The 12,123-nt window shown below is 40.2% G+C and overlaps 1 protein-coding gene across 3 annotated transcripts in view; it reads right to left on the bottom strand.

Moving 5' to 3' along the window:
- PIGG (phosphatidylinositol glycan anchor biosynthesis class G (EMM blood group)) overlaps positions 1-12,123 on the bottom strand; it is a 268,780-nt gene that overhangs the window by 183,529 nt on the left and 73,128 nt on the right. For all 3 annotated transcript variants that reach the window (XR_012904572.1, XM_075931310.1, XM_075931309.1), the window contains 2 exons: positions 8,372-8,681; positions 5,218-5,381 (listed from right to left, as the gene is read on the bottom strand). Coding sequence is in view for 2 of the 3 variants with exons in the window: in XM_075931310.1 (XP_075787425.1) it covers positions 5,218-5,381; positions 8,372-8,681 (474 nt within the window). In the remaining variant the exon portion in view is untranslated. The remainder of the gene's footprint in view (positions 1-5,217; positions 5,382-8,371; positions 8,682-12,123) is intronic.

Here is a 12,123-nt window from a genome sequence, read left to right as displayed (position 1 = left end):
ATTAGAATAGGGTGTCTGAATTTAAGAATTTAATTCTGCTTAGATTTATGACTGTTAACCCTTTTCACCTGTTTTGCATGGCTGAACATATCGGGAAGCTGAAGACCAAGCTGTAAGAAAAACACAGCTTTTGCTAGCCATACAAAACTAAATGATCACATTAACGAGCAGAGCTGTGTTGGGACAGACTGGCAAGCTCATACTTCCTCCTCCCCCTACCGCTCAAAAGCTGCTACTGGGCTCTCCAGAATTTGAGCTTTCATTAAAAATATAAACTTAAACCTCTAGCAATTAGGGTTGCAAAGAAAACCTTCAAAATGTGAACAGAGTGTGAACCAATGCAGGGGCAGGAACTTGTTTGCAGACAACAAAAAGCTGCAAATTGCCCCAGCTCATCAGAGACCAGGTCTACACTACAGCCAAAGGTCAGCTTAAGAGACATAATTCCAGCTAAGTAAAAAACATACCTGGAGTCGATGAATCTTAAGCTGAGTTTCTGCACCATCCTGACAGCAGGAGGTCAATGGAAGAGACGCTCCCATCAACTTCCCTTCGCCCTTGTGAGGAATAAGAGTTTGGTGCCGACAGGGGCAAGCTTAGCGTTCAAGTGAATGGGTCTTCACTAGACTAGTTAAAATTAAATGCTGAAAGATCAAGCGCCGTAGTGTGGCTCTTCCAGGAAGTGAAGACGTGACCCCAGTGAGGTGTTAACACTAATAACGTAAATTTCCCCTATTTTATTGCTGATCAGAGCACGTAGAAGAAAGAAGCAATCATTTCAAAAAGCCTACTCAATCTACCTGCTGCAGAGAAGACTAGTGCTTATTCTCTACCCCCACCCCACCCACTTCTCAATGAATGATGCTGCCAAGACGACAAAGAAGAGGAGTGAAGCCAGATGGAGCAGCCAAAGAGAAACCAAACTGAGCCTACCCACACAATCCCCCCTGATTTCAAAACCTTGCATTGCTGTAGCCAGACTCTCTGGCTCTTACATGCCATTTTCTGTTCTACTTATGAAACATGTAACTGCACAACCAGGCCAGCCACATGGGAATGCTCCCACTTGGTCTCCAACACATTACACTTTCATCTAAACTTCGATGAACTCTAGCCAGAGCTAGATACACAACAATGACTATCATTAGGGCCCTACCAAATTCAGTCCATTTTCGTCAATTTCATAGTCATAGGATTTTTAAAACTGTAAATGTTATTTCAGCTACTGAAATCTGAGATTTCACAGTATTGTAATTGTCAGGGTCCTGACCCAAAAAGGAGTTTTGGGGATGTGTGGGTGTGTCACAAGGCTATTGTAGGGGAAGTTCAGGTTCCTTTACTTGTGCTTTGCTGTTGGCAGTGATGCTGCCTTAACAGCTGGGCAGCTGGAGAGCAGTGATTATTGGCTGAGCCCTGCCAGCAGCAGCAACAACACAGAAGTAAGGATGGCATGGTACGGTATTGCCACTCATCTGCACTGCTGCTGGTAGGGTACTGCCTTCCGAGCTGGGTTGCTGGCCAACAACCTCTGCTCAGAGCTGGGTGGCCAGAGAAGGCAGTGCAGACATAAGGATGGCAATACTACTTCCCTCTCCTTCAAAATAACCTTGCAAGTGCCCTGCAAGTCCCTTTTGGGTCAATACCCCCAATTTAAATTGAGAAATATGGATCTCCCTTGTGAAATCTGTGTGCTATAAGATAAAAGTACATGATAGATCAGATTTCATGGGAGGGAGACCAGATTTCACGGTCCATGTGCTGCATTTTTCATGGCCATACTATAGTTTAAGACATGTTCTCTGCATTTCATCTTGGATTTTGAGGAGGTAAGTTTTAAATCTCATCACCTCTGTATGTTGAAATTTCTGTCACAGCATTAGGTTTGAAAGTTCTCTCTGAACACGGTGCTGGCCAAAGTACTTGCTTAAAAGATGAACACAACATCTTTTCCCATATTTTATCTTTTGCCTCTTTTTATTAACATGTAGCACGTTATTCTGTACACTTGAGAATCAATAAAAATCGATCTGAGAACAAACTAGTTCAGTTATGAAGATAAATAACTTCTCAGCACATTCTGCAGATATACTAAACGTAAAAACCCTCTTCATGTTAAGGACAAGACTTAATATGAAGAACAATTGAGGGGAAGACAATAAAGTGCAATCTGTTATTCATGAGGGAATTCTGTACCACTGCACAGTGCAGAATTTTGCAGCAATTAGAGATGTTGGCTGCCACTAAGGGCTGCTGGAACAAGAAAGCCCAGCTCACAAATAAAAGACGAGGCCAGGGGAGGACAGAGTTCCCAGTATGCTCCAAAGAAAGGATACAGTGCTGTGCAGGAAACTCCATGCAGACTTGGGACCCAACATCCATCTGCTTTCTCCCTCTGGGTCCCTGGGCTTAGGAGGGTAGCAGGTGAGAATGCCTGATCTGGAGTAGCGGGGGGGGGGGGGGGAGGGGGGGGCGGGGGGGGGGGAGGAGAGCTGCAGCTGGCTTCTGGGAAGCAGGGGATTGTTTGACACTCCCCTCCCCTCCAGCTGGGTTCTGTGGGAGGGTGGGCAGAGAAACACAAAATGTAGATGTTTCCGGTGTAGATTTTAAACCCGGCCAGGCTACTGCCAGTGGCAGGACCTGGATACGCAACATGGATTCTTCCCTCTCTATAATATTATTACATGAACATAGTGGGAGCAATTCTTTTCTTCCTCCTGTGCTGATGGACAGGGGCAGCAGCAGCAGTATTTTAAAAAGCAGTATCATTACTGCAATTCCGAGAATATTCTTGCTTTGTCTCTTTATAGCGATGAAAAATTGACTTTGAAATAGGTTACATGAGCAGTGCATGCCTCTGAATTTATACTGAGGGTAAAAGGATTACTTTAGATAAGGTACAAGCTAGGGATAAAACTGTCTGAAGATTAAATGGGGGAGGAGCTATCCTGAGCTATAGTATTTCCTCTAACCAACATATCCTCATTTTATTTTGTCAGCACTGTAACAATTTTACAGTCACTTAAGTAATAAGCCCCTTATATTATTTGTGAAAGCCTATTAGACAAGCAACAAACTTAAGTTTGTTGAATGACATACTGCTGTTATAAATATTAAACATTTTATAGCTACTAGCATACTATTGTTCTGAGCAATTTCCACCTACAATATCTGAAAAAGCTCTCATTCAACCGAATGCCTACTATGCCAATAGATCTACAAAAGATTTATTAAAACCTAAGATGATGGCTATAAAACTATTTTTCATTTCCAGGAGATATTCAGCAGCACACCCTGAAACCAAGCTCATTAGGCCAATTAAAAGAATGATTCAAACTTTAAGCATTTGAAAACTAGTGAGAGGCACAACAGCAAATTGGGAAGTCAGCAGCAACTTTACTGCTACACTAGGCATATTTAACAATGTATCACAAGAGGTCTATATAAAGAATGTTTAGAGCATAAAAGGCTTTTTAAGACCTAGAGTTGCAATATGTTTAAAGTAGTGAGTCAGACCTGCAGACCCCTTTCTTCTCTCCAGTGTTTCAGCCTCAGTTCTAAGGAAAGTAGAAACTCAGCACTGAACTGATAATCCCTAAATGTAAAGGAAAAAATACTGGGTCTGTCCATACTGCAGTTAAAGTCCCATGGCATGACCATGCCAGCTGATTTGGGCTAAGCGGGTGTTTAACAGCAGTGCAGATGTTCGGGCTCAAGTTAGCCTTCAGGTTCTAGGACCCTGCAAAGTGGGAGGTCCCTGAGCCTGAACCTCTACTCTGCAATTAAACAGCCCCAGCCCCATAAGTCCAAGACTGCTGGCACAGGTCAATTGTAGGGGTCTACAGTGGAGACATACCCACACAGACCCAACCTAACAGTATCTGCAGCAGCAAACCGTGAAAGACTAAAGATGTTGCAAGTTCTACCCAAAATACAGCCAGTTCCCAGCTTACGAACGAGTTACGTTCCAAACACTTGGTTGTAATTCGATGTGTTCGTAAGTTAGACCCCATTCATTTCAATGGGACTGTGTTTTTCGTAAGCACGGATTACCGTTCATAAGTCAGGGCCACGCTTAATGGGAGGCTAGTCGTAAGTGCGGTTGGTCGTGCGTCAATGAGTTTGTAAGTCAGGGACCGGCTGTATTCAGATGAAACATTAGCCTGCTGCATTTGACCTTAACCAACCAAAAGCAACAACCAAAAAAAAAGGGGGGTGGGCGAGGTGGACAAATATCTGGTAAACTATAGAGCAAAGGGATGCATTTTATATCTCAAAATTGGAGAATTATCCTTTCCAGTTTTCAACAGTACAAAAATATTTTTTTAAATAATGTGCTAACTTTTGAGTGTCAAATTACTCCTAATTTATACAAAATTATGTACTAGACCTCAAACATCAATCCCTTTGACATAATTTCAAATTTATAAAAATACTTACAAAAATGCAACATTTTCTTTAACAAATTCTTTAAACTCTGAATGGATTCCTCAGTGAGCCATTGCTAAAGTTACACTGATAGAAGTAAGGAAGAATTTGTTCGGTCTCCAAAAATCCAACTTAAAACTGAGAAACATTTATGTTGCTGCAGGGGCATATTATTCAGCAAAATCTGTATGAGTTTCTATTTAAGCTCTCTCATAACACTGCTACAAAGTATCATCTTTGTTATAATGCATTTTAAAAGTGTTATATGAGCCATTCTCCCTTTGGAAAAGATGACAGGTTCCCATCTGCATGAATACAGTACATTGTCCAGAGTAAAGTTTTCAAAATATTCTTAAAACCTCAAATTTTAAACCTGAAACCAAAGTAAGAGAGTTACAGGAACTTTGTGTTACTTCTCTCCCTTGCAGCACCATGAACGCTGTTTTACCCCACTCTGCTGGGCACTGGTTATACTGACACAGATGGAGAGAGAATCTACTGACAAATGAAAGAATGGAAATGGGAATACAACAACCACTCTCATGAACGTGAAGATGATTAAAAACCCTATGGATCTGGCACAGTTTTGTTAAACATGAGAATACAAACAGACGGAGGATTAAAAGTTACCTATAAAAAGGACAGAAAGAGCAACAATGAGCTAAAGTTAAGGAGGGAAAAGCATATTAGCTCCAGTTTCTAAAATGGGTTTACATCATGGAGATGCTTTTCTGCATCTGTGATAATCATTTATTACTTTTAATTTGATTAGCTTTTAGTTCAGAGAATTACCTGCTAACTTCAGAACTCAAGTAGCACAGCAAGTGAATGGCCCAAAGCAAAGGTCCTGCATACGTTGCAAACCCTGTAAGAAAAACTGCTGGTATTTCCACATAGTTGTCTAATCCCACAAAACCAGCTGAAATATCCACTGAAGCAATACTATTTGAGTTCCCCTGAAAATAAAACAAAGATATCGCTTAGACGTCTGAAAGGTGGAATGAGTTTCCAATCTGCTTTAATAGTAGATTAACAATTCAGAAAATTAGGACTTCTTCTCTTTGCTTTTCCTCAAGATCTAGCCTTAAAATATATGCTTTACGTTAGTACCTAGAGCATCAGGCAGAATAAATTAATGTACAGATTGTGCAAGAAAAATCTCAAGCGTTATTTTAAACAATTATTTGAATCCAATCAATAAAAACAAACAAAGAAAGGTCAAAACAATACTGAAGGGTTTAGTTTACAATCTCCTTCCTCTCTCTTGCAGGCAATTGTTTTCAAGACAGTTAAAGCAGCCAAATCTGACCGGTGCAATCACATGGAAGCCTCAATTGCCAATGGTCATCCCCTCCTGACAATTTTGCATTCTACGTGCTTTTGAATAAAGTTTTACTAATATGAACCTCCACATATTTTCAATTGCTATTTTCTTGATTATGAAGCAGACACTGGAATACTAACCGAAACCTCAATTCAATGTGGAGACTTTTAAAAGCTATTCTTTACTTTTAGCTGTCGCTGCTTATGAACATCAATTTCAGCATGAAGACAACAGTCTACACTTTTTAGGGCTCTATAATTAATGAAGACTTAAGTAACCTTTGCTTCTAGTGTCACTGTATGCTCTGAATTAAACAGCAATGATAAAGCCATAGGGCACTTCCAGGAAATTAATGATCCAAAGGAAGGAGTGGATGCCTTGAGGCTCAGGAAAATAATGATCAGTCAAGCTTGCTGAAAAATTCATTGAAGTTCACAAGCTATTGACTTACAGTAGCAACCTGCCACAAGAAAAAAAAATTGATTTAACTGTATTAAATTTGTTACAGTTGTTAAATCCAAGGTTTAAAATTTTATTTTTTTCCATCTTCCAATACAATGTAACAAAGCAAAAAAGGACCAGGAGTCAAAGTAAACAGGCTTTTACATATCTTCATGTGAATAGCACGTCTCAATTATACTGATCCAGCCACAGTCAAATTAACATCTTTCCTCTAAATATAATTATTTCCCAAAATTTACAATAAAAATACTGTATACAAAGTTAAGAAAAGGTCCCTGATAATTTCCCTGACAAAATCATGGCCAGCAATCCTCAAACCTCATACGGAATATAGCCTCACAAAGCAAGAAAAAAGTGACAGCAGTTCCTTATGACTGACCTCCCAGAACAAAGCCAAGCCAAGCCACATATCTCCTTGCCACAGGGATGAAAATACTCATTAAACTAACCAAGGCCAGAAGGGAAAAGAGAAAGAAAAATGTTACAGTCCCAAATCACTGTCCATATAGAATGTTTCCTTATACTCTATACCCCCAGCATTACCTTTAGGGTTAGATTACAGCACCCTTATTCTCACAACGGAACAGCTCTACTCATTGAAATCAATTAAGCTTCTCAGAGTAAGGTACAGTTCAGTGTGTTGATTAAAGACAGCAGAACTTGGCCCGTTCGGCTTTTGACTGAAATGATATACTTACAATAGTTTTCACCTCACCTAAGCTATATTAAAGTTGCACATTATTCCAGTTCAGAGACTTTGTATACCTCAAGTTAGGGACATAAGTAGATTTACCTGTTGCTATTTTAAAAGTCAGTTAACATTTTTAGATTAATTCTTCATATTGCAGTAGCACCTAACACTCTAGTCATGAACCAGAACTCCATATTAAAGTGGAATATTTTTTAAAGAACCAGTGTGATCCAGTCAAGGTGAATGAATTTGATTTTACAAGCCTATGTTTTTGCCTGTGCTACAGTCCATGATTAAAATATTTATTGGTGTTACCCGATCTTTTCCCCAGTTAAAGAAAAACAGTTGCAATAAATATGTATACTATGACAAGAAATCAAAGCACTTCTGAGAATTTGGCAAAACACCTTCTCAAATGTGTTATTAAACATCTTAATTAACATGTACCACAGGAGTTATAAAACAGCTTTTAAAATTTTTACTCTTTGTCCACTTAGTTCTTCAGTGTTCTCTCTGAAACTACCCCTATTAATATCTCCTGCCCCCCCTTAATGGACTTTACATATTTCTTTTTGTATATACTTTATTTCTGAAGTTCTACTCCTTCCACAAATTACCAATCCCTGTTGAGTAGCTGATGTTAAACTATTAAGAATAAAACATTCTGAAAGTTGTATCACTATTCTCAGAAGCTGCTCTTTCCCATATGTGACAGGATATATTTTATTATATTATATTTTATTAGTAACAGCCCTTGGGGGGGGGGGAGAGAGAGAGAGAGACACACACACACACACACACACACACACACACACGCAATCACTATTTATATGAACAGTCCTATGTGGATACAAATGCATACCCAGGATGCGGATATAAATCGGTAGCCACAGAACCACAGGACTCTCCCAGGAACCACAATGACAAAAGAACCACAATGGAGCCACCGCCTCTGGGAACAAGTGCCCTGTGATAGCAGCTCCTCTGGTGCAGCTGTATCACCTGCAGCTCCAGCCACTGAGGTGGGCACCATGTCCAACAACAGGCCCCTGGACCGGAGGAAGAGACAGCTGCATGGAAGGGACAGGGCAGGGTTGGGGGTGGTACAGTGCACTGGAGGAACTGCCGGCACAGTGTACTGGCTCCTGGGAGTGGCATCATCATCTTCTGCTCCTTTCATCACTGCAATCCCAGGGAGAGCCCTGCAGTTCTGCAGATACCAATTTATATCCACAGGTATAAATCTGCATTCGTGCAGGGCTCTATATGTTGTCTGTATGTGCATGCAAATGTTACACCATCCTATATAACTTTATTCTCTACCAAGTTAACTGAAATGTAGGGGGCTCATCCTTCATGAGTAGTCCCACTCATTTTGATATTTGCAGGAGCAGGCCCTATTTAACACAACACATGGTAGAATAACACCACGTATATTATTTTTATTGAAGTTGTATTATCAAGCTTACCTGGAAATAGAAGAAAGCTTGGCCAAACCAATAATGCATTATAGTAATCTGAGCTGCATCAAATTGTAATGGCTTCCAGATACATCTTGTCATTATCATTTGAATCAGCAGACAAAACACCAAAACTGGCAGGTTGTGGGGTCTAAATAGCAGGGCTGCTAGAAGAACTAATCCGCTATATACTTCCCATAAACCAATACTTTTTGTCTTGCAGTCTGCAGATATCACCTGTGATCTGAGTAAGTCTTTGGTTCCAGTGAAGATTATGCCAAGAACAAAGACATAAACAAAACGAGCTTCAATAATTCCCCTAAAAAGGAAAACCAGAAACATAAATTATTTATCAGTATTTATTTCACAAGTCAAAAATCTTTTTTGAAGAGATGTATGAAACAAAGATGTTTCTGTGCAATGCATCCAATTCAAGTGTGATCACGGGCCAAACATGTTATAAAATATATTTCAAACAGAACCGTTTCAAAATATTTCAAGTTGAAACTATACTACCCCAAAGAAACAGATTTGGCCAAGAACATGCTATGTTTTTTTAAATTGCTAAGTCAGCTAATGTTACTGCACCTGTCAAGTTCCGTATAAATGTATCAACATCTAGATGATTTATCAGTGCAACACATCACAAATTTTATTTTCAAACTTAAAATCCTAAATATAAAAACATGTTGAAAGTTTCTTACGTGCCAGCTGAGCCCACGAAAGTTCATGATACCATCTACACGTTTTGTTAGCCTTTAAAGTGCTACCAGACTATTTGTTGTTGTTTTTTTATGAATTTAAGGGTATATCAACATTTTACTCAACCACATTTTTATTATAGCAAATCAGAGAATGATAAGAGTTGGAAAGGACTTCTAGTTTCCTTAAAAAACCCAGCAGAGTGTGTATAATAATCTCCCAGTTTTATACAGTATACGTTTGACAAGGATCATTGGATGCAAAGTACTTCATCAGTACTCCATCAGCTTAATCTCTGGTAACATGCTCAAACTGCAAATTAATAGTAGATGAAGTGAGGTTAAATTGAAGTGTGACATTTTAAGCACATTAAATTTTGGACACTAAAAAGCTAAAAGTTGATAGAACGGGAACTTAGCTAGGGCTTGATCGCTGGGCTCCAGAATTTTGAGAACTGCAGTTTTACGAGAATATGAGAGAAGGCAAAGCAGAACCAGGAAGAAGAGAAGCTGTAAAGATGCACAGTAAAATTCATTGGTGCATTGATTCAGTTGCCCAATGAACAGCAAAGTCAGCATTCACTGTGGGCTACTGAGCCACTCAATAGCACAGTGGGATCCTTGTATAACTCCTGTGCACTATGGTAATACGAATAAATAAAAAATGCTCAAATAAATAAATATTTTTAGGAAACCAAAATACAAGAGAGTTTCCCCAGTACCACAATTAAAGACACAGTTCTGAGTTTTAATTACTTTATACATTCTTAGAGGAGTGTGAACATGCCCTGCCCTATAGATACCAGCATCGATTTGTGTCTTGAAGTCACTGACACAGGAGCTCTCAACTGTGCAAGTCTGGATCACACAACCAAACGCTGGACAAATGTGATTTCAACTAGAAAAGCTGTTCATGAGTAAAAGCTTATCCAAAATCTCCTAGAAAAAGTCAAGGCAAAACTTTTCCCTTTGAAATGCATAGGTTTCAACTCTTTCTGAAACCAATTTGCACTAGAAATCCAAATCAACTCCTGGCAGGCAACCCTGAAGCCAAAAAAAATACATGTTCATATCAAAGAAAGAGATGAGAAATGTAAAGGGGGAGGGGGAGAGAGATCAGGTAGATTATCTTTGGCTCCAGTGCTGTTCAATAGCATCAACATTAATAATTTTTGGTCCTATGTGATTCTATCAAGCAAATTAAGTGGGAAGAAATCTGACAAAACCCTCCAAACCCATCATTAAGCCTTCAATTTCTTAGAAGGCTCAGATACAAATGAAACCTAAAACTACAAGCCAGGGTTCATTTGCACATTGGTATGTAGTAAAATGAAGGTCTAAAACATAAGGCCATGCAGCACAGGCTAACAATGGACAAAACATGGCTAACATAAAGCAAAGCTAAGCTGTGCACAAGAGGCAGGCCTCTGCTCACAGAATTTCGCATGAACAGGGCTGAGAGTGCAAAACACTCATTGGTAATAGGCCCAGGTGCAGAACAATAATTTGGTGCTGGTCATAAGTTGAAATCACATGGTATCACCAACTCATTAAAAAAGACCTTGGTACTCACTCCTCACAGATACAGACCCAGGTTCAGGAAAAGATCTAAAACAGGGCTACTCAACTATGGAAGCCCCGGGGACCACACTGGTACTCAGCACATGCCGAGGGCTGCAACTTAAGGGTGGCTGCATATACATGCAAATATATGCAAATAGCTTCTTTCACACTGACGGGCATGAATACAAAGTTTAAGGCAAGACTACAAAACACACAGGCCCCATTTAAGTCAGATGACAGTCCAGGAATTGAACTACTAAAACGCACCTCAACAGATCATTCTATTGACTCGCCATTGTGGGGTGTGTTCCCAGTGGAGGCCATATTCAAAGGATCCCACCTGTGGGCTGTGTGTTGATCCCTGTGTAAACTCAAACCGCACCGCGGGCCACAAAAAAAATGAGCCGTGGGCCACATGTGGCCCACAAATTGAGTAGTCCTGGTCTAAAATGACAGCATGATGGATAGAGACAATATAATCAAACCACGAAGTACAGGGTGATGGGTGGGATCTAAGTAGCGTCAGAGGGTGGTAACCTGACAACATCAGAGGGTGGCAACCTGATACGTCAGCAATGAGGTGTGAGTTGTTTGGACCTGTATATAAAGTGGTGTCTTGTCGGGACAGTCTTTCTATGACCTAAGGGGCAGTGGAAATTTCCTACTGATTGAGTCATTCCATTGTGGCAAGTACATATGTGCAGTGGTTCAGTAGAGTCTACTGACAACTATTGTTGCACTTCCCTCAACAATAAGCCTGGCCTGGAACCTTCGATCCTTATCTAGTTTGTGGTCTTTGGGGGCCCTCTCGGGGTCTGCTGTGGTCATTGTGCCCACATCATTGAGCCCACATGCAAGCAGCCTTCTGGTTATAATGATCGACAGAGCCAGAGACCTGTCAGGACACCGCAGCAGTAAATCCTCCTAACTACATGGTATACTGTATTGAAGTGTTTTCCACTTGATGTCCAGTTCGTAAGAAAGTCAGAACTCACACTGACATTTTTTTTCTTGTCTGCAAAGCAATTAGCCAGCAGCTATTAAACTGTATTGCCTGCTGAGAGATTTTTCCCCATGTAATCATGATATATCCCCAACTGACAATTTATATTTTTAGAAAATTAGTTCTCCTCGCTCCCTTACCCCCTTGCTCAAAAAAAAAAAAAGTCAGCTGAAATGTCTTTTGCCCTGAAGGGTTTTTTTCTTGCCTTTCCTTATGCAGTAAAGGCACAGTCTTCGCCTCAGAATGTAACATCTAGTTTAATGACAAGAGACAACAGGTGGGGAAAAGCAAAGTAATAATATGTGCATGCTTTGTACAAGACTGCTCTCTTCACAATACAGCTTACCACTTGGCCGGGATCTGCAAGTATCATGGCAGAGTGTCTTAAAGGGGAATGTTTGGGGCTGACCTCCATTCAAACAGGGCACAAGTTGGTGAAGAAAATGGCCTTTTCACAGTGAGTGCACCCTTTTAAAGGCAAGGACCTAAAGCTT

This window comes from Pelodiscus sinensis, chromosome 6 (assembly GCF_049634645.1).
Source record: "Pelodiscus sinensis isolate JC-2024 chromosome 6, ASM4963464v1, whole genome shotgun sequence".
NCBI classification, from domain to species: Eukaryota; Metazoa; Chordata; order Testudines; family Trionychidae; genus Pelodiscus; species Pelodiscus sinensis.
The sequence above is the reverse complement of the archived record's forward strand: the minus strand, read 5'-3'. Positions and strand labels throughout refer to the sequence as shown.